The sequence below is a fragment of the Pseudorca crassidens genome, chromosome 4 (assembly GCF_039906515.1).
Source record: "Pseudorca crassidens isolate mPseCra1 chromosome 4, mPseCra1.hap1, whole genome shotgun sequence".
NCBI lineage: Eukaryota > Metazoa > Chordata > Mammalia > Artiodactyla > Delphinidae > Pseudorca > Pseudorca crassidens.
This window is the reverse complement of record NC_090299.1, coordinates 71,208,648-71,233,258: the sequence shown is the minus strand read 5'-3', so window position 1 is coordinate 71,233,258 and position 24,611 is coordinate 71,208,648. Positions and strand designations below refer to the sequence as shown.

The following is a 24,611-nucleotide window of genomic DNA, read 5'->3' as shown; positions in this document are numbered from 1 at the left end:
ATTTTTATGCTACTCTAAATGGCATTGTTTTAAAATTTCATTTTCCAGGTGCTCAAAATACTTTTCAATGTACATTTTTTTTTTTTTTTTTTTTTTGGCTGCGTTGGGTCTTCGTTGCTGTGCACAGGCTTTCTCTAGTTGCGGTGAGCAGGGGCTACTCTTCATTGCAGTGCACAGGCTTCTCACTGCGGTGGCTTCTCTTGTCACAGAGCATGGGCTCTAGGCGCATAGGCTTCAGTAGTTGTGGCGCATGGGCTCAGTAGTTGTGGCTTGCAGGCTCTACGGCGCAGGCTCCATAGTTGTGGCGCACGGGCTTAGTTGCTCCACGGCATGTGGGATCTTCCCAGACCAGGGCTCGAACCCGTGTCCCCTGCATTGGCAGGTGGATTCTTAACCACTGTGCCACGAGGGAAGCCCCAGTGTGCATATTTTATTTTTGCCTTATTGAACTGGCTAGGACTCTCAGTACAAGGATAAATAGAAGTGATGAGAACAGACTCCATTCACATCTTAGGACTAAAGTCATCAATCTTTTACCAATAAGTATGATGTTACCTGTAGATTTTTCATAGATGCCTTTTATCATATTGAGGAAATTTACTTCCATTCCTAGTTTGTTAAGAGTTTTTTTCAGGAATGAATGTTGGATTTTGTTAAATGCTTTTTTTTCTCTGTCTACTGAAGTAATCATATATTCTTTTTTGTTCATTAATATGGTGAACTACGTTGATTGATATTTCAAATGTTGGATCAACCATATATTCCTGGGGTTAAACTCCTCTTGATCATGATAAGATTTTTTTAATATATTGTTAGATTTTATTTGCTAGGTTTTTTTCTTTTGAGAATTTTTGCACTTATCTATGTTCATGCGGGCTGTTGGTCTGTGGTTTTCTTGCAATGTCTTTGTTTTTAGTAACAAGTTAATGTTGAAGAAGTTTGTGCAGAATTGGCTCTACATCTTCCTTTGGAGTTGGGTAGAATTCACCAATAAAGCCACCTGGCCTGGGATTTTTCTCGTGGCAAGCTTTTTAACTACCAGATAATTTTCTTCAAAATACATAGGGCTGCTCAGACTGTTTCTTCTTGAGTACGCTTTCATGTCTTTCTAAGGAGTTTGCCCATTTTGTTTGAATTATCCAATTTATTGTAAAGTTAGACATAATATTCCTTTAGTTTCTTTAAATAGCTATAGGATCTGTAGTGACCTCTTCCATTCCAAATATTGGTAGATTGTGACTTTTCTCCTTTTTTCCTGATCTGTCTGGCTAGAAGTTTATTGATTATATTGATCTTCTCAGAGAACCAGCTTTTGACTTTATTGATGTTCTCTATTTTTCAGTTTTCTATTTAACTCATTTCTACTTGGATTTTTATTATTTTTCTTCTACTTACTCTAAATTTGCTCTTTTTTTCCCTGTTAGTTTCTTAAGGTGGAAGCTGAGGTCGTCAAGACCTTTTCTCTTTTCTAATATAAGCACTTAATGCATATATTTCCCTCTAAGTAGTTCTACAATGGCAGCCCACAAATTCTGATATCTTGTGTTTTCATTTTCATAAAGCTCAGAATACTTTCTGCTGTCCTTTTTGAAATCCACAGGTTATTTAGAAGCATTTTATTTAAAGTCTAAACATTTGGGGATTTTCCAGAGATCTTCAGGTTACTCATTTTTAATTTGTGGTTGCAGAACATATTTGGTATGCTTGAATCCCATTAGATGCATTGAAATTTGTTTTTTGGGCCAGAATATCATTTATTTTGATGAATGTTCCATGTGCACTTGAAAAGACTATGTATACTGCTGTTGGATAGAGTGTTCTATGAATATCAATTAGGGCAAATTGGTTAATAGTGTTTTTCAACTCTGCTGATTTCCTCTCTACTTGTTCTGTCAACTACTGAGAGAGGAGTATTGAAATCTGACCAACTGTTTCTCTTTGCAGTTCTGTCAATTTTTGCTTGCTGTATGTTTAAGCTCTATCATGAAACACATGTATGTTTAGGATTGTATATCCTCTTTAATTAACACCATTATCATTGTGAAATAACCTTCCTTATCTCTGATAATATTCTTTGCTCTGAAATCTACTTTATCTGATATTAATATAGCCACTCCTGCTTCCTTTTGATTGTATAAGGATAGTATATCTTTTTCCATTTTTTCCTTTTAATCTACTTGTGTTTTTATATTAAAATATATACATATATATATATATATATATTTTTTTTGTAGGCAGGATATGGTTGGTTCTTGCTTTTTTATCCAGTCTGACAATCTCTGCCTTTTAATTGGGCACCACATACATTTGATATGATTAGTGATACAGTTATTTTCAATCTGTCATCTTCTGATTATGTTTTTAATTTTCCCATCTGTTCTTTGTTTCCTTTTTCTACTATTTTTTTGGATTAATTGAATATTTTTGTGATTCTTTTATCTCCTTTGGTGGCTTATTAGCTATATCTCATCGTTTTGTCATTTAATTGTTTATGGTATACATCTTTAACTTATCATTGTCTACCTCAAGTGATATTATACTGTTCATGTGTAGTGTAAAAACCATACACAATGGTACACTTTAATTTCTTCCCTGAAAATTCTCACACAGAAGTAAGCTGGGGCCATCAAAGGGCTCACCTCATCTATTTTCCATTCCTCAGGGGTCACTTTCTTTTGTTGACTGATGTATAATGTTTTGCGTATCATTTCATATATTTTGTTCCTTTTTGGTTGTTTCAGATGGTAAAATAAGTCTAGCCCCCTTTACACCACCTTGGCTAGAAATGGAAGTTAGTAAGATTCACTTTATTCAGGTTTTATTCTGTTTAAAATATTTTAAAATGAAGAAATTTATTTTCATACTGAGAATCAAATGTAACTGTTTTGACTTTTATTTTTAAATACTGCATTAATTGACTTGTGATCAATGTGTTCATATGGAATGGTTTATGGTATTCAGGTCCTATCTTTAGAACATGTTCAGAAAAGATGGACAGGGAATTGTAAGAAAAATTAAGAATTTAAAATATTAATGACATAGCAGTTGTAGAGATTGGCATGATTTTTTCTTACCAGTTTTGAATATTTACTTATAGTTAAATACTTGAAGATTTTTTAAATGGGTACAAACAGAAGTCATGAACTATAAGTTTGTAAGTAGTTTGAGTCAAATACCCCACCCCCACTCTCACCTCAGTTTTAACCGTGAAAATAGGTTCATTTTGCCAAAAAGAAAACATGATCATTTATAAAACCACATCAGCTTAGCTATGAAGTAGCTATGTACTTAATGAAGTACATCATTAGTGCATGGACTTCAATTTCTTTTTCTAGAAATGGTTTGAAACGCTGCGTATCCATCCCAAATTGTCATTTGTGCTTCCCCCTTGTCTGAAAAATCTGTTTTTGCCAGATATCTGAGATTATGTTGTAGTTTCTAAGGTAACTCATCAAAAGGAGCAGATTGTGGGAAGAAAGACCCTGGACTGTGGTCCATTATTACTGTGTTGCCTAATTCTTCTTTTATGCCATGTTTGCTTTTGTATTTTATTTGTTTACTAGGGCTGCCCTTACAAAGTACCACAAACTAGGTGGCTTAAACAACAAAAATTTATTGTCTCACATTTATGGAGGCTAGATGTCTAAGAGCAAGGTGTTGCCAGGTTGATTTTTTTCTGAGTGCTGTGAGGAAGATCTGTTCCATGCCTCTTGCCTAACTTCCGGTAGTTTACTGAAAATCTTTGCCCTTCCTTGTCTTATAGATGTATCACCCTGATCTCTGCCATCATCTTCACATGGTGTTATCCTTGTGTGCATGTCTTTGTCCAAATTCTCCCCCCCAACCTTTTTAAAATTAATTTTTATTGGAGTGTAGTTGCTTTACAATGTTGCATTAGTTTCTACTGTACAGCAATACAGCTATACATATACATATATCCCCTCTTTTTCTGATTTCCTTCCCATTTAGGTCACCACGGAGCACTGAGTAGAGTTCCCTGAGCTGTACAGTAGGTTCTCATTAGTTATCTATTTTATACCTAGTATCAATAGTGTGTATATGTCAATCCCAGTCTCCCTATTCATCCCCCGCCCCCTTTTTTAAGAACACCAGTCATGTTGGAGTAGCCCCCGCCCCAACTTCAATATGACCTCATCCTAACTTAACTAATTATACCTGCAATGACCTATTTTCATATGAGGCCACATTATGAGGTATGTGGGGTTACGACTTCAGTATATGAATTTTGGGACAATTCAGTCCATAACACCAGCCTCTTCACATAGAACTCCTTCTGTCTGGAACATTCTTGCCTCTCAAATAACCTCCAGCCTCCTTTCCTGGTTAGATTCTACTTATTTATTCATTATATGTATTGAGTGCTTTCTGTGTGTCAGGGCCTCTTCCGTCCACAGGGAATACAACAATGATCAAGGTAGGAAAGACTCCCTGCTCTTACCGAGCTTACGTCTAGTGCAGAAAACTCAAACAAGTATGTAAAATTATGTATCAAGAGTATATGCCAGATGTGGTGGTAAGTACTGTGCAGAAATGTAGAGCAGGGTAGGGGCCTAAAAATTCTTGAAGTGGGCAGGGAGTTGAAATTTTAAATAGAGTAATTAGGAAAGATCACCACCTTGAAAGAGATGGTGACGATTGAGCAAAAACCAAAGGAATAAGGGAGTAAGACATGCTATATTTGGGGGAAGAGCTTCTTAGGCAGAAGGAACCAGTGCAGACATCCTGAAGCAAGAGCATGTTTGATGTGTTCTAGGAGCAACAAAGAAGCTAGTGTGGCTGGATCCTAGTGTAGGGGGCCAGAGTAGTGGGAGATAAGACCAGAGAGGTTAAGTGGGAGGCTATTGCAGTATTTTAAGTAAAGTAATGCCGAATTCAGCTTAGATGTTACTTCCTTCTGGAGTTTTTCCATTGGGATCTCTTCTGAGTGCTCCAAGAGGACAGAGAATTTCCTCTTAGAGCTCCTGTTATACCACACATTCATCTGCTTGTTCACCCAGGGCTGGGACCTGGTTTATCTTACTCAACATTTGGTCATTTGGTATATTATGGGACTTCATCAGATACTCAGTGAATTATTGACTAATTTCAAACCTTACAGAAACTTATTGTAATCCTTGTATAGTTTGATCTAACACTTGTAACCGTTTTCTTTGTGTTTTTGTATTATCTTTTTACCTAGGCTGTTAAAAATGAAGTGAATGTTCCCTGCTTGAAGAATTTTGTGGAGATGCTTTATCAGACTACTTTTGAACTGAGTTCCAGAAAGAAGCATTCATTGGTATTGAGAAACATTTCAAACCTTCATATGTTTAATTAGGAGTTTTAGTAATTGATTTATGAATTTAGTTGGTTTTTTTTAGTAGAGTTTTAAGAGAATTGTAAAAATTGAAATTGTAAAATATCCAAAGTGTAACACAAGGACAAATTTTACCCATTTTCTCCTGCTGTTTTCAAAACTTTCTATTCTTAATTTTACTAGCTCTGTATTTGATAGGTTATTCAGACTTCATTCTAGGTATTTACCTGTCTTGACAGATGCTATAAATTATGTATTAGAATAAAGGAAAAGTTAAGTGTAGTCTCATATTAAGCCATAAATTCCTTTATTTTACATTATAATAAATTATATTCTGAAGCATTTGATTATTTAGGAGCTATTGTCTGTCTGATTACATCTTTTCTATTCAGAGATTTAAAGCATTTTTTTTTCCATTTCACCATCCACTTCGGCAGCTTTGAGGGGTTTTTCTGTAAATTTGCATGCAGCTTGGAGAAAGTTTGGAGAATTGGACAAATACTTGACTGTTCAAGATAGAGGTATAATAATAATAAACACTGGTTGTGCCAGGCATTGAGCCAAGTGCTTTGCATTCTTTGTCTTACTTTAAGCCTCACAACCCTATAGCATGTGTGTGATTAGCATTCTCCACTTTACATGTTAGGAAAGTGAGGCTTCGAGCGCTTTAACATATCCTCCCTGAAGTCACACACCTGATGAATAGAAAACTGCAACATTAATGCCGGTCTGTCCTCTGATCCCAGGGCCACTTTACTGGTTAGAGGAGGAATGGGTCTAGGGAGAAATAATAGCATATTTCTCACTTGGGGAGATGTGATAGATCAGGAAATTGTTCTTATAGAAAATCTGCCCTTTATCATTCTTTGTTAGATTACTCCCTGAGATCGTATTTTTTAAATCACAAATGGGAAAACTGCTAATAGAATTTTTTTTGTTTATGAGAATGAATGAAATATAATTTACAAGTCCAGTGCTTTTTCATAAAAATGTTATTCTCTTTCTTCTGTCTCCTATAGGCTCTATATCCATTAATTACCTGCCTTTTATGTGTCAGTCAAAAACAGTTTTTTTTAAATAACTGGCATATTTTCCTACAGAACTGTTTGTCACATTTGAAGGTAAGACTTAATCTCATTTCTGACCTGTAAATACTGACTGTAGTGTATTCACTTATGCATATACATTGAACAGTATATAATAAAACTTTTAGTACTATAGTTCATTTGAATAGTGATACTTCAACATATTCCTTTTCTTATACGTACTTCATTCCTTCTGTAGGGAATCATGTTATAGACATGAATAAACGGTTGATTAAAAATTTAGTTGGTCTTAATGAATGCAAAATTATACATTTGTAATGATTGTTTATATTATCTTGGATCTAGCAATATTTGTTAATAAATAAATTCCTTTGGAATTTCGGAGTATTAGTTAATCTTATAAAACTCTCCAGATGCTTATTTTGCATTTTCTCTTGAGAAAATTGAGTAATGTTGGCTCAAGTCTGAATAATATGAAAAAAGCCTCGATAATAAAATATCAGTAAAAGCACATTTAGTGTTAACTATGCCCAGCCAAATCTGAAAGTATGGTACTGGATCCACATAGACGGGAAAGCTCCTGCAATGATTCTGACTTGAATCAAGGGGTAATTAATTGTTATTAACACTGTTTGGCACATCTATGTCCAGTCTCTTAGGACTGAAAACAAAACTGTGAGATAGAAGGATCATTATCTGCCCAGGATGCTCTGCTGGCAGAACGTAACAGGATCTTCTTTTCTTCTGTGGATAGGACCACAGTTAATATCTGACACAGAACGTGGGAATATTCCTCATCTGCATGTCATGTGAATGCTTGATTTGAATACCATTTTGATACATAAATGAATATATTTGAATATTTGCTTACATGTTATAGAAACATGCAGACATGGCATTTCATTTTCTGTTATTCCTCTAAGTTAGGGTTAAGACTGAAAAACTTAAACTTGGAAGACAATGAAACCAAGGCACAGAGAGATTAAATGAGTTGTCTCTGACCCTACAGCTCATCGTGATATTGTGAGAAATAGGACTGGCTTTTTTTCCTCACTTCAGGATTGATTCACTGGACAACGTTATCCTATATATCTTTTTTTTTTTTAATGATTTTACATATCATTTTGAAAAATACTTTGATTTCTTAGTAAGGTGTACTAAAATATGTCTTTGAAAAATATTTTTGGCTATTTTCCTCCTAGATATACATACACTGATGTTATTCATATTTGGGTGAGAATTGATCTATTCTCTTTGCTCTGTTTATGAAAATTCCCAGGGCCAATCAAGCTGGTTAAATTCTTTATGTCATGAAACCAGAAAATAAGTTTTATTTAAGTACATTATATTGTTTCTGTCCTTATTTTGATAATTCATACAGATTTAGGTACTGAAAGGGAAATGATCATTTTCTGGGTAGTATGATTCTTCAAACTTTTAATAACATACTTTAAGACACGCATTTAAGTGTTTCTGGAAGTTTGCTTTGTTTCATGACAATTCGTACTTTTCTGTTGCTTGTTGGAATGTTTTTATACATATACGTTTGCACCTAACATATTTGCAGTTCTTTCGCAGTACTTTAACTTTTTTTTTTTTTTTTGGCTTGAGGCTTTCATTTAAAATGCTCTTTTCTTTGAACCCTTACCTCCTGTTAAATATTTCTGGCATATTGTCCATTTTCATTAATGACTGTGTCAATCTGCCAGGCTAAAGGAGATAAGAGCCACTTAGCATGAATATTTGGAATATAGTTGTCTTGACCATTAACCTTTAACTTACATTAAGGCTCTATTCAGCAGAAATTTTATGACTTGGTTCCTGCTTGTTAAGTTTTAGATACTGTGGCTATGCTACATAGTTGAGGTAAGGAGTCGAGCATTCAGGGAAAAACTATGCTAATTATCTCTTGTGACAGGTATAATTTATTTGTTTTGTATACAGGAAAAATTGATCCAAGATAAAGGTCTTATTACATAAATTGATTTTGTTTTGAGATTCAAGTAATCTCTTGAGTTCAAAAAAATCTGTAACACTTTTCCGTTTATTAGACCTACTACTCCTTAAAATAGATTTTTATTAGTATTTATTATAGGCTAGATTCTCTAAGTACAGTATCTCATTTAATTCTTACTATAACTGAGGCCAAAAGAAGATAAATAAGCAACCCAAGTTTAGGGAGCCAAAAAAGTGATAGAGATAGGATTTGCATCTAATCCATCCAGTTCAATAAAATTTGCTCTTTCTGGTCTACCATGTTACCTTTTAATGTACTATAAGGAATGTTGCTTTACTGAGTATTTTAAAAAAATATTTTGGGTTATAATTCTGGGATAGTAAAAAGGCATTATTCCCTAGAGTCATAAGAATAAATATGATACATTTTCAAGGCACTTTAAGATACCGCACAATTTTTTAAAAATTACCATACTAGTTTCTGAAGTTGGTGACCATGAAAAATGGGCATTAGTCTGTAGGTCCATAAATAGCATGAGAGAACATCAGTTTATTTTCACCGAAAGTGTTAAATCTGCTGTTTTTGTCCCAAACATAATTTGGTAGTTTCCCATTCCCCTATCTTTATGTCAAATAAGGTTATTATGTGAAAAATGATTTTAAAGTTTCTAAAGAATAATTGAGAGAGAGAGAGAGAGGAGTAAGAGTAGATGCCATGTAAAAATAATTTAGATTTTTTTCCTACAGTGTATGCTTATTTTCTTTTAAAAATTGAAACTTATTTGAAATCAAATGCAGTACTTTTAGAGGAAAAATTAGATAGTTAAAAATTTATCTATTTTCTCTCAGTTTGAGTGTTGTAGATGTATCCCATGATGCCCAAATTATAGAATTTTTTTTTCTTCAGTGATTCTAGCCACTGTCTTGGACATTTCAAATTTCTTCTAAATAGAGACCTTGGTGAAGAGCTGTCTTGTTTTGTGCTTATTTTCATCTAACATGCATGTGCTGCATCTCATGTTTATGTTTGCTGTCTCACATTGCTTTATTTAGATGCCATCTAACAACAGTATCAGAAAACAAATAGAAACACTCCAGGTGAGTCGTGTTGATGTTACAAAGTAAAATATTGCTTTATCTCCTTTAAGTGTGGCTTTTTTCCCCCTTTACCTATGGCTGCGTTGCATGTCCAACGTATTTATTTAAGCCTGCTTCTCGTATTGTAAAAGAAGAGCAGCACACAGCGGGAACATTCTACCGAAAGTTTAATATTAATGTGGTCCCAAGAAGATGAATTTAAGAGAGAGAAGTGATACCGAATGTTGATTTTTAACCATAATCTTCAGTTTTAAAATATTCTGTTTAATTAAAATTAGCTGTTATAAATTATGCTTTTTATAACATTTTCCAATGAAATTCAGGAGACAGTAACTCAGATTTTGAATATGATTTTGATGCAACACTTCAAAACTACAATCCTACTGGTTTGAGTTTTAAACAAATCTTTTGTTGTTGTTGTTCACAGTAGGAAAAAAAGGAAGAAACATTAAAATGATTGCTGCCAAAGAGCATATTTGCCTGACATCAAAACTGTATTATTTAAAATAGATAAGTAATAAGAACCTGCTGTTAAAAAAAAAGAAAAAAGAATTTAAAAAAATTGTATTATACGTTAATATTACTGGATTTTATTAATGTAATCTGATTCTTCAAATTAGACCAAAATTGTAACTAGGGAATTATGTATCTTTGTTTAAGGATCAGATCAATTTAGGATGTTTTCATTGTTCAGAGATATATAACAGCATTGCACATACCGAATAAACAATTATATAATTTTTATCACTTTTTATCTTTTCTGGAATTGTTCATTATAAAATAAATCTGCTTTGTAAAACATAGTAGTCCATCTTGGAAAGTTGGAAAATCAAATTTTATTTCATGCCAGATACCTCAGCACATAAGATAATCCAAATATTTTATTAACAGTTTATATGAGAAGAATTTTTACGTGGAATTGGACTTAAATATTTCTATTATATAATTTATTATATGTTAATTTGTAGTATTCATATTTTGAAAGGATAATTTAACTATGTGAAGGTATTATTTGGAGTGTACATAAAACTAATTGAACTCATATTTTGACATTTGAGACCTTGCATTTAAGTGCTAGAAAAGAAAGTACTACAAAAAGCTTGGTTGTTATATTAGTAAGATATATTGTGTGTAACTTTATATGTTACTTTAGTTACATTAGTAACAAATTAATAGAAAACTACTTGGGGAGTGTATTTGAAATTTGGAATCGTGGATTTGTCAGTAGAAGGAGAGACTGACTTTGAGACTGACCAGCTGAATAGTTGATACTCCATTCTGAATTATATCAAATTTTCATATACATAGATGTGCAGAATTGTATTTTCTAGTGGTTGTCTTTTTTAAAAACATGTCCAGTGGTAATCTTGTTGCATTGCTTTTAATCATACATAGTAGATGTCAGTTATTCTGTGGTCTGACAAAACATAGAATGGTAGATTACTTAGTATTTAAAAACTCCCTTTTGTCCATTGTTATATATAAAATAATTGTCTAACAATAAGAAATCTCTCAAACCAGATTAAATAAATGCTAATTTATAGGACTAAATGCATCCTACAACTAATTAACAGATGCATAAAGAGTTTCTCCTACTAAAGGTGATTATTAGCTAATTTTCAAAATTTACAATTAAATCTCATTACATGTCTCTTGTCATTTAAGAACTTCACTTTTTATAATAGCTAGTATGAAGAAAAGGTTTGCTGATCAAATTGCGATTGAAGTGGATACTTTTCTGATTTTAAATAAGAATGTTCTAATTCTAAATTAAAAAATTAAAGGTAAACACCTGACACTTACTGAGCATTTAACGTGTCAGGCAGTGTTCCAAGTGCTTTTCACGTAATAACTCCCTTAATCTGTGAGGTAGGTACCGTGTTATCTCCATTTTAGAGCTGAGGAAACTGTTTCACCAACTGATCCAAGGATGGGGTTTGGCCAGTCATTCCTAATTTCAGAGTCTATGCTCTTAACCCACCATTCTATATTCCTTCTTTTAAGTATAATCACTCAATAATATTTTGCATTATTCCATAAGCGCAAATATCTATAACAACATTTGGTGTTCTAAATTTTAACTGTGTATGAGCTGCAATGAATTACAGCAAAGATGAGCAATCCTTTTATCATTATTTCAGTATTGTTGTGTGTCCCATTTACCATCAGGTAAGTTGAAGTGTGTATAATTTCAGAGTTCTTAGAGATACTAGTAGTATTTTGTTTTGAGAATATAAGGGATGGCTCAGTTTCCTTATTTATGGTTGCTTTTGAGCTCTCTGTACTTACTGTATACTAAATATATACTTACATATTTAAACCTGTTTTAGATTGAATAAAGAAGGGAATGGAGAGGGCTTTTAGTTGTTGACAGAGAATATAATTGATCTTAAATTATTGCAAGTACTTTGATAAATAAGCTTATTTTTATTCTCTTTTGCTTCTAAACAGAATAAAGATCCTAAAATGTCTCGAGTTGCACTGGAATCTTTGTATAGATTGTTGTGGGTCTATGTAATTAGAATAAAATGTGAAAGCAACACTGTAACTCAAAGGTGAGTGCCTTTGTTTTAAAGCATATTTAAAGTAACATCTTGGTAAAAAATGCCACACTGATGAATTTTAGTTAACATTACAAATACCTTGAGGAGGAATATGAATTATCTTGACGTATTATGAAGGATGCGAAGGATATTTTGCTAATGTTTTGTTGATTTCATTCTCTCATTATGACTAAATCTTTTTTCCCTACAGTCGTCTTATGAGCATAGTGTCAGCACTTTTCCCAAAAGGGTCACGTAGTGTGGTTCCTCGTGATACACCTCTCAATATATTTGTGAAGATTATTCAGTTCATTGCTCAGGTGAGTGCCTCACCTCATAATACCTATATACATGCAAATTGTAAGAGTAGGGGACAAAGTGAGAGAGTGGCATGGGCATATATACACTACCAAACGTAAAGTAGATAGCTAGTGGGAAGCAGCCGCATAGCACAGGGAGATCAGCTCGGTGCTTTGTGACCACCTAGAGGGGTGGGATAGGGAGGGTGGGAGGGAGGGAGGGAGACGCAAGAGGGAAGAGATACGGGAACATATGTATATGTATAACTGATTCACTTTGTTATAAAGCAGAAACTAACACACCATTGTAAAGCAATTATACTCCAATAAAGATGTTAAAAAAAAAAAGAGTAACTTAGAGTCATAGAATTTGTTACACATCTAAAAGCATGATAACAAAACATTTATTAATACTGAATAGTGAAAAATAAAAGTATGCTTTAAAAAGTAAAAAATAAATGATGCTAATGATTTTTGTGTGTGTGCAAAATACATTTAGATGATTGATCTACACACTTGGAAAGGAGACTCAGAGGAGGAGACACTTAATTTAGGAAGAGTCAAGAAAATGTCTCATAATCCTCCTCTTGTCTATTTACTAATTAGTTCCTGAGTGTCTTGAAAGATTTTGGAACATTGTTTTCATAACCTGCATTAATCTATGTTCTCAGGTAGAGACACTAGAGTCCGTGGTAGCTTGTTGAATCCAAAGGGGTCTTTTAAGGAATAGAGGTCGTTCACAGAATCACTCATAGGACTGAAGAAACAGATTCTAGCCGAAATGGAAATCCAGAGGAAACTACACTATCGGGCTAGCAAGGAAGCTGCTGCCTCTGCCACAGTCAAAAACCTGCCAAATTAGGAAGTGCCCCAAGTGCTTAAGAATCATGTTTCCACCACAGTCCCCACCAGTAAAATAGATTCCTTTCTCCCTGTCCTCCCCCACCTCCTCCCGTACCCCAGTTCCCAAGGGTTCCCGTGAGTATATGACTTGACGGGGTCTCAGTCACATCCTGAAGCCTGTTGTCCAGAGGCTTCCTGGGAAATATCATTTTAGCTTTCTAGCCTCTGCAGTAAAGGAAGGTTTATTTGAAGAGGATTAAATGGGGGCTGAGTAAGCAGATCCATGGCTCTGGTCACATTCTCTTTTGGGACATCAGCCCCGGAGAAGCATAGGTAGGGTTACCTTCTCAATTTGGGAAAAACACTTTGGTTCCAGAATGTTCATTGAGTTCTCTTTGAACTAAAACTATGACAACGAAGATGACCCATAATGTAATTATTTTTGACAATGAAGAAATAAAGAATATTTAAATAAAACGAATACATTTCTATTTACGGGAGCACAGAATTAATGATAATTAGATAAGAATAAATGTGTCAGTAAGATAAATGAAAGCAGATTGTGCTTTAGATCTGTTGTTGAGAAAACTTTTGCTATTTGGTTGCATCCCTTCCCCGAGGGTCATACCCACTACCTTTGCTTAATCACCTCACACCAACACTTCTCCAGAACTATAGAGCTCCTCTCAAACATCAGTTACTCTTAGTTAACTTTTCTTTCCTTGGAGATTACCCTTCCCGGAGCCCTGTTCTTTCTGTCCCAGTATGAACTCCCTGCTCTCTAGGCCTGCCTGATTGCTATCGTCCTGGGACTTCCTTTTATCATTATTTTGGGAATTCCTTCACTTAGGTCTTGAATATGAGTTTGGCAAATGCGTGTTTAAAACTTCTATCCTGCTGGTTTGGCTATTAAACCAATCATTTGATAATTAAATCATGTATCTATAATCATATACTTTTAACATTAATTCATATGCATTTTTCTTTTGTCCAGCTAGATTCAGGAAGTTCTTGTGGGTACAGACCTGTATTGTTGCCATTATTTGTATAATTCTTAACATGATACTTAACTTATACAGGCAGACCCTTGTTTTATTGCACTTTGCTTTATTGTGCTTTGCAGATATTGCCTTTTTTTTTTTTTTTTACAAACTGAAGGTTTGTGGTGACTCTGTGTTGTTAGATGATGGTTAGTGTTTTTTAAGCAATAAAGTATTGTTTAGTTAAGGTTGTACATTGTTTTCTTAGGCATAATGCTATTGTACAGTTAATAGACTACAGTATAGGGTAAACATAACTTTTATATGCCCTGGGAAACCAGAAAATTTGTGTGACCTGCTTTATTCTGATTTTGCTTTATTACGGTCTGGAACAAAACCCACATTATCTCCAATGCCCATAGCAGTAGAAAGTTACAAGGATTTATTGATTTTTTTTTTTTCCTCTAGGAACGTTTGGATTTTGCAATGAAAGAAATAATATTTGATCTTCTCAGTGTTGGAAAATCTACCAAAACTTTCACCATTAATCCAGAGGTAAAAAAATTATAATGTAGTAATTTACTATCCTATACAATTAAAAAAAAATTTTTTTTAAGCACAATTTCTGGAATCAGAACTCTTAGGCTCAAATCTCTAGTTAAAGACAAATTAAGATAAATGTTATTTCCTACTTCTTTGGCCTTGTTATTCCCTCGTAAACTCCTGCTCATCCTTTAGATATAAAATTTTCAGATTGTTTAAGAATATTTTTTGAAGTAATTGCTTATTGGAATTTAATGACACTGGAGAATGTAAAAAGACAAAATAAGTGTTATATTTTCTCTTATTTCTTTTAAATTATTGTGCTGGTCCTCCTCATAATCAAATCCTAAGATATATATTTATGTAGTTAACAAATGAGCTCGAAAGTTATTGAAGCTTTTTATTTGTAGGATTTTTAAGATAGGTTAATAAGTATTTCCAAATTTTTAAAGTGAGCAGAAAAGACTTTTTATAGATGACATGCTTAACCTGGTTCTCAGCAACAAAAATTACATAATGAAAGATGTTTTCTTGATCATCTGTTTTCAAAAATATTCTCTTCATTGAACAAGTTTATTTCTGAAATTAATTTTTTTCCTCACTGAAACGTTCATACTAAGAGTAGAAAAAAATGTCAGTTGTGCCGTTTTGTTGTTGTTGTTTTTCTACAGGCTTATTTTATTAGGATTTTCTTCAATCTGTATTTTCTTTTCAGGAATCTTTTTAAGCTTGTGAGAGCTAGTTTAGTTAAAGCCAGATAAAATTATCTATTAATCCACTTAATCAAATTAAGCAAATTGCAATACACTGAAAGAACGAATAAGTGAGGACACCTCTGTGAACCACAGTACATTGTGGAATTTTCCCACTCCCTTCAAGATGTCTTCTATGACTATGTGAAATGACCATCTGATATTAGACTAATATCACCAGTATTATGTCATATGTAAAGAGGGGTAAATCTTAAAACCTTGATCTTATTTAGATAAAAAATATATAAACGAAAGTTTTATTTTCTCCCTGTATTCCAGTGAACCATCCAGTGAACACCCACTGGGATGCATATACCCATTTTAGAGACCACAGGTGTAGGTCATAACTAATGACAGCTTGGGCTGAGATGGTGTGGTGTGGATAGAGAGAAGATCATTTACTGAGAAAAGAAACACTGAGAAGATACTGAGTTTGGCGGGGAAGAGGGCATTTGGTTTGAACATGGCAAATCTGAGGCATCTTTCTGACATCCAAGTAGAAGTGTCAAATTGGTCTGAGGGTCCAAGTTCAGAGGAGAAGTAAGGCTTAAAATTAGCAGGTGCTCTGGTATGGGTGGTAATTGAAGCCATGTAAATACATGAAATTACTTTGGGAGAGAATACATAATGATAGGAAAAGGCAGCCTAGGAACTTGCCTTGAAGCGGTCTAACATTTAATATTCAGATAAAGGAGGGTAAATTTGGAATGTGGACAGAGATGACACAGTCAGCAGTGGCACAGATGTATCCAAGGAATGGAGGGTTTCAGGGAATAAGGAATATTTGACAGTGTCCCATGCTGCTGAAAAGTCAAATAGGATGCAGGAAAAATGCCCACTGGTTTGAACAGTATTGTCACTGATGAGTGAGAGGAGAGTATTATGGGGAGAACTCATTGCATTAAGATAGTTGAGTATAGGTAACAGGAGTCAGAATATTCAGTTAAAAGGGAAATGTTGAAGATGCAAGAAAGAGAAGGTATAATTGATAGTGTAATTTCCTGATAATGCAAGAGCAGATGGGATTCTAATAACTAGGAATACCAGCACTCCTCAACTGTAACAGGAGCACAGTAGAGGAAGAAGAGGTGCAGATATAAGTAGATCAGTGTGTTTTGTAGTGAGAGATTGAGGAAGGTTGATTTTTTTTTCTGACTGTGAAGTGGGTGACAGATCATCTGCTTATAGAGGGGAGAGTATGGTATCAGGGTGTAGGAGAGTTGAGGAAGGGATGGAAGAGGTTTGAAATAAGCTAGAAAATAAGAGAGCCAGTTGGCCTCATAAGTGAATGGGTGGCACTTGGGAATTTGGTATTAAAGCAAACTGCAGTGCCTGGGCTAGTTAAAAATGTGGGACAGAAAGGTTTGTGTTTCTTCTGTCCTCCTTCCTCCCATCCCCCAGTGTTATTTGATGAGATATTTTTAGCATGAAAAAAAAAGGAATTTTCTGACACTCTGACTTCTTTATTTTGAAACTTTTCTCTCTGAAGAGAATGAACATAGGCCTCAGAGTCTTCCTTGTAATAGCGGACAGTTTGCAGCAGAAAGATGGTGAGCCGCCAATGCCAACAACAGGAGTTATTCTTCCCTCAGGAAACACTCTGCGTGTAAAGAAAATTTTTCTCAATAAAACCTTGACAGATGAAGAGGCAAAAGTCATAGGTTAGTGTTAACTGGAATAAGTAAATAATACAGTTTAATATTCTTCTGTGAAAGGTTATGATCAAATCTAAAATGTATATTATTGCCTGTGTAAATGTATACATACGTGTATATATTTGCCTGTGAAAGTATATATTTGCCTAGTTATTCCAGTGTACAGAGTGATTCAAAAATGAATACTTTTTTTTATAATATCCTTAAGTTGTTATGTTAAAAGTCTTGTTAAATATTTTCTCACATGATACTATTCACTGCATTTTGTCCTTCCTTCAAATTAATTTCAGTTGTGTGCATAATTTTTCACATTTTCTCCAATATACTGAAGCAAATTATCAGGGAGAATAGTATGTCAAAGTCAGAACTCCTTCCTTTGTAACAAAAATAAGCTAATGTAATTTAAAGGTTGTGATGGGCTTTTATTTTTTTACAGAAAATAACTGTAACTATTCTTTATCTAATTTTTGACATTTTATAACTGTGAAGTTCCCCCCCCGCCCCTCCAGGAATGTCTGTTTACTACCCTCAAGTGAGAAAAGCGTTAGACAGCATTCTCAGACATTTGGACAAAGAAGTTGGGAGACCAATGTGTATGACTAGTGTGCAGATGTCTAATAAGGAACCTGAAGATATGATTACGTATGTAGTCAATTATTTCTCTTCATTGCTATTTCAGTTTTCATAAGTAAAGTGGGTCGATTCTTGCTTGTTTCCTTCCTTGTTTCCTTCCTTTCTCTTCTGGATTTCGCCCCTATTGCCATCTGCGGCAGTTTTTAATACAGCGATTCCTCCCACAGGCTCAGTTTTACTCTTTAAAGTGCTGTCAAACCAGTACAGATAGCAAAAGTCATCCTGGATCCGTCCAGTTTGTTGTCAGTGTTGAGGCCTTATACTTATTCTGTGAGTGAGAGATAAATGCTAGTGACCGCAGATGTGTGTGGACATGGTTGGTTTATTAAGTCAAACAAATGCTCTTATTTCCAGAGCCTTGTTCAACAAAAAAAGAAAACCTGAAAATCTCCTGGGAACTGAGGGTACAGAGGGGAATAATGTATGAGTGGCTTTTTGTGTGAGAAACTGTACCTCATCTCACCCCCATCCCACTGCCAGCACTGCTTGTCAACCCATGTTTTTTTCCCTTATTGTTAGGGACTTCCTCCTCAGGAAGATATATTTTATGGCAATAACTTCTTGTACTTGCTAGGAAATATCTACATATTCTTTGTAAGTGGACTTTTTTTAAGGTGTTAATATCTGCATTGTACATCTTAGATAACCAAATTGGATATTGGCTCTCTCAATTAATGCATAGTTACTATATACAAGAAAATGTTAATATCTCTGAGAGTTTCTCTAATGTGAAGTTTTTTTTCCTGCATTACTTTCTCTGGGAATTCTTCATCCTTTTTGCCACACTTTCCTCATTTCTGCCTGTAAATTTGCCCTCACTGAGTTCCTCTGGCTGTGTATGTAGCGTCTTCAATGACGGCAGTGTCAGCATTCCCCGGTCAGCTAGTTCTTCTGTAACTCCATTAATGTTTGATTGATATTGGGTTGACCAAAAAGTTCGTTTGGGTTTTTCCGTACGATGTTACAGAAAAACCCAAACAAGCATTTTGGCCAACCCAATATTTCACTTCCAGTATTCACTGTTCTTTTCTTCGCTGTACTTTAATCTTTGTTGGCCAGTTTCCTCTTTTGATTATCCATTGTTGTCAAATGCCACCTGAGTTTACCCCTGGAGGCAAGGAATCAACACAACTACATAATTTGCCATGTGTGTGTGAACCGAATAACAGATGTGCAGTGACCAATCACGACAGACTTTGAAAAAATTAATGTGATTAAATCACTGGTTATGATCACATCTGTTTTTTACGTCCTGATTTGTGCACTGAGGAGCTAACAGGGAAGCTTGGCTACGCAGTTACTTATAGTTGATGGTAACGGAAAATTGAACCACATTGTTGGAGACTGGTATTATTTAACTAAATTGTGGTAACTGAAATTCATGCGTGTTGGAACCAAGCTGAGAAAACTCACTGTATATAAAATCACTAAAAGTAATAGTAGGTCCATTGCCATGATAATGGATACTGAGCCAAAAACTCTTAAAGCATCCAAATTCTTGTCTATATAAGAATTATTTTATTGGGCCAATTGAAGGATAATTTGGGTAAAATAAATTAACAGCTTCCCCTTGAAATGTAGACCAAAATAAAAACCAGTATCTAAAAGGTTAGATATTTAAAATAAATAAAATCATTGAATAACTAGGGGAAAATACAGAAGAATTAAATTGTATCAAGCCCCTGGAGGAACCAGGATTTTCAAAACTTCACGTATTTTATTACATAAAAATTTTAAATATGTTTGTGTGTGTGTGTGTACGTTCTGAAGTAAAATAAAAAGACAAGAAAAAACAACAGTAGTATATGAGAATGTCTGTTTTCTAAAACCCTTGTTAGTATATGATATTAAGAGAAAGAAAAAATTTTGTTGATTTTATAGACCCCCCAAATAACGAATATTTGGTTACTTAATGTCAATTTTATTATTTTAATAATTAAATATTATCAAAGGTTAAATATTATGTATTTAATTCTATTTGAAACAATTATAATATAAATAATTTACTTAAATAATACTTATTATTTAAACATAATAGTTGTTATACTTGTTTTTAATTACTGAAAACCTTTTTTGCTGGCTACCTATGTTTTTTTCCTGAATTATCCATATATTCTTTTCTGCATTTATAAACTGATAATTATTTATTGGATTGGTATATGCTCTTTTTATAATAAATACATTAAACTTTTGGAGGTGGGCTCATTTTCTGTAATAATTTTTCCAAGTTTGCTTTCATTGTCTGGTGTATGTAAGATTCTTCTTATTAAGTCCTCTTGTGATCTGTTTTTCAGGGGGGAAAGAAAACCCAAAATTGATTTGTTTAGAACTTGTATTGCTGCTATTCCAAGGTTGATTCCTGATGGTATGAGCAGAACTGACCTCATTGAATTGTTAGCAAGGTAAATGAGAATTACTGTTTGTGAGGTTACCTTTTATCTCTTTAAATCTCTTTAAATTTCTAATGCACCCCTGTTACTATTATCACTAAAAAAGTAGTGATAAAGACATTTTTAATCCTTTATTTGATAACTTTCTAAACTCCCATTTTGTCTTTTACGTTTTGTTAACACTTTCTCCTCATTCATTTGTTGTTGTTGTTGATGAAATTTAATCTTAAGATGTATTTAATGACTTTAATTTCATGGCAGAGAGGTCAAAGCCTTTCTTTCCCCAGGGAATGAGAGCAACGAATGACCTGATATCCTAAATGTGAAATCCTAAAAGTATCTTTTTTTTTAACATCTTTAATAGAGTATAATTACTTTACAATGTTTTGTTAGTTTCTGCTGTATAACAAAGTGAATCAGCTACATGTATACATATATCCCCATATCCCCTCCCTCTTGCGTCTCCCTCCCACCTTCCCTATCCCACCCCTCTAGGTGGTCACAAAGCACTGAGCTGATCTCCCTGTGCTATGAGGCTGCTTCCTACTAGCTATCTATTTTACGTTTGGTAGTGTCTATATGTCCATGCCACTCTCTTACTTCGTCCCAGCTTACCCTTCCCCCTCCCCGTGTCCTCAAGTCCATTCTCTACGTCTGTGTCTTTATTCCTGTCCTGCCCCTAGGTTCTTCAGAACCTTTTTCTTTTTTAGATTCCATATATATGTATTAGCATACGGTATTTATTTTTCTCTTTCTGACTTACTTCACTCTGTATGACAGACTCTAGGTCCATCCATCTCACTACAAATAACTCAATTTCGTTTCTTTTTATGGCTGAGTAATATTCCATTGTATATATGTGCCACATCTTCTTTATCCATTCATCTGTTGATGGACACTTAGGTTGCTTCCATGTCCTGGCTATTGGAAATAGTGCTGCAATGAACATTGGGGTGCATGTGTCTTTTTGAATTACAGTTTTCTCTGGGTATATGCCCAGTAGTGGGATTGCTGGGTCGTATGGTAGTTCTATTTTTAGTTTTTTAAGGAACCTCCATACTGTTCTCCCTAGTGGCTGTATCAATATACATTCCCACCAGCAGTCCTCACTCATTTTTTAACTGTTAAGGTTCTTCTGGATTCCCCTACAAATCCTATTTTTAAATTCCTTGCCTTTCCATCTAGTACTGTTTCTTAGGACTTGTATACCATGTTGTCTCTTAACATACGGGCATTATCAGTGTATGACGGCCCTACTGGGCAATTAGTGTGTTAACTCCTACAGTCATTTCTTTAGCACCTAGGATGATAACCAGGTCTCATTTTCACTTTTTCCTCTTATTGCAGAGGCCATAGCATTCAAGTTTTTATCTCTTTTTTCTACTAGGCTCTGTAAATGAGTAAATAACATGACATCCAAACTTAAATACCAGCTCCCAAAAGTAATTCTAAGTTGAGGTGATGGCCTTTTGAAAAACCCCTTTGTTGACATAGTTAGGGATTCTCTTTAGATAAGGGGTCAGCAAACTTTTTTTCTTAAAGGACCAGATAGTAAATATTTTAAGGTTTGCAAGTCACGTGCTGTCTGTCACAGTTACTCACCTTTGCCACTGTAGTGCAGAAGCAGCCACCTGTGAAGGCTCCTGGCTGGATTTGGCCCTTGAGCCATAGTTTGCTGGCCCCAGCCTAAAGGGAAAACCAAGTGCAAAGACTATCAGGGCAGCGATACTTGATCACATTGAAAGATGTTTACTGCTCGCTGGGCACTTATCACTAAGTCTTAAGTTAAATTCACAATGAATAAACAGTTAATAGACCACTCCAGCAACCTTGTCTACCTCCTTGAAAACACCTAGCATTTCACACACCCGCGCACTACCTATCCTCAGCGGTTGCGGGTTGCACTCAGGCCTTGAATGGTATTGGTCTCTTAGGATTACGAGGAGAAGAAAGGGGTTACTCTTTTTTTTTTTTTTTTTCCCTACGCGGGCCTCTCACTGTTGTGGCCTCTCCCGTTGCGGAGCACAGGCTCCGGACGCACAGGCTCAGCGACCATGGCCCACGGGCCCAGCCGCTCCACGGCATGTGAGATCTTCCCGGACCACGGCACGAACCCATGTCCCCCGCATCGGCAGGTGGACTCTCAACCACTGTGCCACGAAGCCCAGAAAGGGGTTACTTTGAAACTTTGCACCATGAGATAAATTCATCCCTTCCCACTCTTGTCTCTTAATTCTTGCTGTAAATTAGATTGCAGAGTTATGAAGTTCTTGTCAGTGTTAGGGAGGGAAAATAAGTTTTAATTATTTATAATGCTATTCCTTGGATAAGCAGTAAAAACTCTCATCCAATTCCACTCTTACTCCTCCCGCCTCAGTTTAACTCACCTACATCTTTGTGGACGGCAGTCCATATCCCCCACCAAAATGAAATTGCATCTCCAAGGGGCAGGCATAGAGGAGCCTTGTAGAGGAGCAAATATCTCGACAGTGATTGACAGTTTGCTTTGCTATTTATAATACTTTGCTTCTTTCCCTGTGGTATTCACTTACCAGTTAGTTTATTTTGGCCGAAAGAAAGATTCTAGGGTCTGCTTACTTTGTCCCCAACTCCTATCATTTGGAATTGTGATGTCTAAATCTTATTTACTTAGAAATAAAGTAAGCAAACAAACAAAGCAAAGATACACTGTAAATTTGCATACCTGTCTGCTGTCTCTAGGGAAGGTCAATTTGTTCTCCTGCCTTAAATTATTCAGGCACCATTCTCTTCATGGCTATACCCTGAGTCACACAGATAGGTGTAAATTCGTGGATGTAAGGGATGTTAAAATGACCTTTAAAGCCAGCAGCACAGAGTCAGTCACTCCCCTAGCCCACAGTATTGCCTTTGGTGCCACTGTCAGAGACAGAACACTGGGCTAGAGACCCTTGATCTGACCCCATGTGGTACTTCCAGTGCGCTGCTCTAACTGCTGCTGCTTCGTGGCTCACTCCTAGGTCTCTGTAGCTGTAATACATTTTCTCCTCAGTCTCATGGTCAGTTGAATGTTGGCTTAGTGAAGACCAGAACTGAGCTCAGCAGGGTGAAGAGTGTGGTATCTCCTCTCACGTAAATCACGCAGCTCTCTACCTCTGTCATGGAGGATAACTCCATCTTTCCAGCTGCCCAAGCATGTAACTGTGGCATACTTTTTAATACACCTGCTTTTCTTTATTCATTCAGGCTGTTTCTAACTCTGATGCATGTGTCTTGATGGTCAATCCTGAAAATAATACTCTACAGCCCCAAACGGAAACTCATATTCATATAACATTATATATTGGTAGCTTCACTGCTGCAGCCATGTTTTATGATTTTCTTGTTTATCGTTCTCTTAAGTTCCATTAAAAATCCTTTAACTAATATTAATTCATGTCCTCATATTGTATTGATGTCTTTAAAAGGTAATTATATATAGCCTCTCCTATAATTTATTTAGACTTAAACTCTTGAAGACCTTATGGGTTCGTTTGACACTTTTTTTTTTTTCATTTTCTTTCTAGGCATACCCCATTTATGAAGTTACTCCTAAATTTATTCTTATTCTCACTGTCAAGAATTATTTCTGTTAAACTGATTCCATCTTGATTTGTTGTATTTCTTTCTTCACAATCAGCCATCTTATGTTTAACTGTAACCTCAGCAGCATGAAAGGAATGATAGAGATAAATCATGTCCTTTCCAGTAAAGGACTAAATAAATATGAGCTAGCGCTAAGGTATTATATGATTGGACGTAATTTTTGATTGATTATAGGATAACATATGGCATTTTAAGGATTAAAGAATTTTTTTATGTAATTCTGATTTGTCAATCTGTGTTTTCTAAAGTCCAGCATTTGAATTATGATCAAACTTATTATTCTGAATTATAGTACAAGTACCAACTAATATTAGTAGATTGACGTGTGAATTTAAATAAATGAATATAGGTTAGCATAAGGATGAATATAGCACAAAAAGTGAACATTGGTTCCTATCTTCTTACTTCTTATGAACCAATTGAAAGGATATATTTTTTAAATTCTTAGTTTTACATTTTAGATGATAAAACTCTTTGGAAGGTTTTTGAGGTTTGCTAATGGAATTTTGTTCTTGGTAGGCTCACAGTTCATATGGATGAAGAACTACGTGCTCTGGCTTTCAATACTCTGCAGGCACTAATGCTTGATTTTCCAGATTGGCGGGAGGATGTTCTTTCAGGATTTGTTTATTTTATTGTTCGTGAAGTGACTGATGTCCATCCCACGCTTCTTGATAATGCCGTAAAGATGTTGGTGCAATTAATAAATCAGTGGAAACAAGCAACCCAAATGCATAACAAAAACCAGGACTCACAGGTACCAAACTCTTTTGTAGTGTCTCTTTGTATGTGGTCAGTGGTAGATGACCAATGATGATGTTAAAACATATTGACTTTCTCAAAAACCAAAAGTTTTATTAGTTTTACTTCCTTTCAAAGTGTTTGTAACCCCTTAAGCAGAACTTTCCTATAGTTTATCTATTAAATACAAA

The 24,611-nt window shown here is 35.0% G+C and overlaps 1 protein-coding gene across 8 annotated transcripts in view; it reads left to right on the top strand.

Moving 5' to 3' along the window:
• FRYL (FRY like transcription coactivator) overlaps positions 1–24,611 on the top strand; it is a 300,849-nt gene that overhangs the window by 191,411 nt on the left and 84,827 nt on the right. For all 8 annotated transcript variants that reach the window (XM_067735911.1, XM_067735913.1, XM_067735912.1 and 5 more), the window contains 9 exons: positions 5,201–5,299; positions 6,337–6,438; positions 11,869–11,972; positions 12,172–12,280; positions 14,551–14,637; positions 16,867–17,038; positions 17,542–17,674; positions 19,960–20,067; positions 24,199–24,436. In XM_067735911.1, the coding sequence (XP_067592012.1) occupies positions 5,201–5,299; positions 6,337–6,438; positions 11,869–11,972; positions 12,172–12,280; positions 14,551–14,637; positions 16,867–17,038; positions 17,542–17,674; positions 19,960–20,067; positions 24,199–24,436 (1,152 nt within the window). The remainder of the gene's footprint in view (positions 1–5,200; positions 5,300–6,336; positions 6,439–11,868; positions 11,973–12,171; positions 12,281–14,550; positions 14,638–16,866; positions 17,039–17,541; positions 17,675–19,959; positions 20,068–24,198; positions 24,437–24,611) is intronic.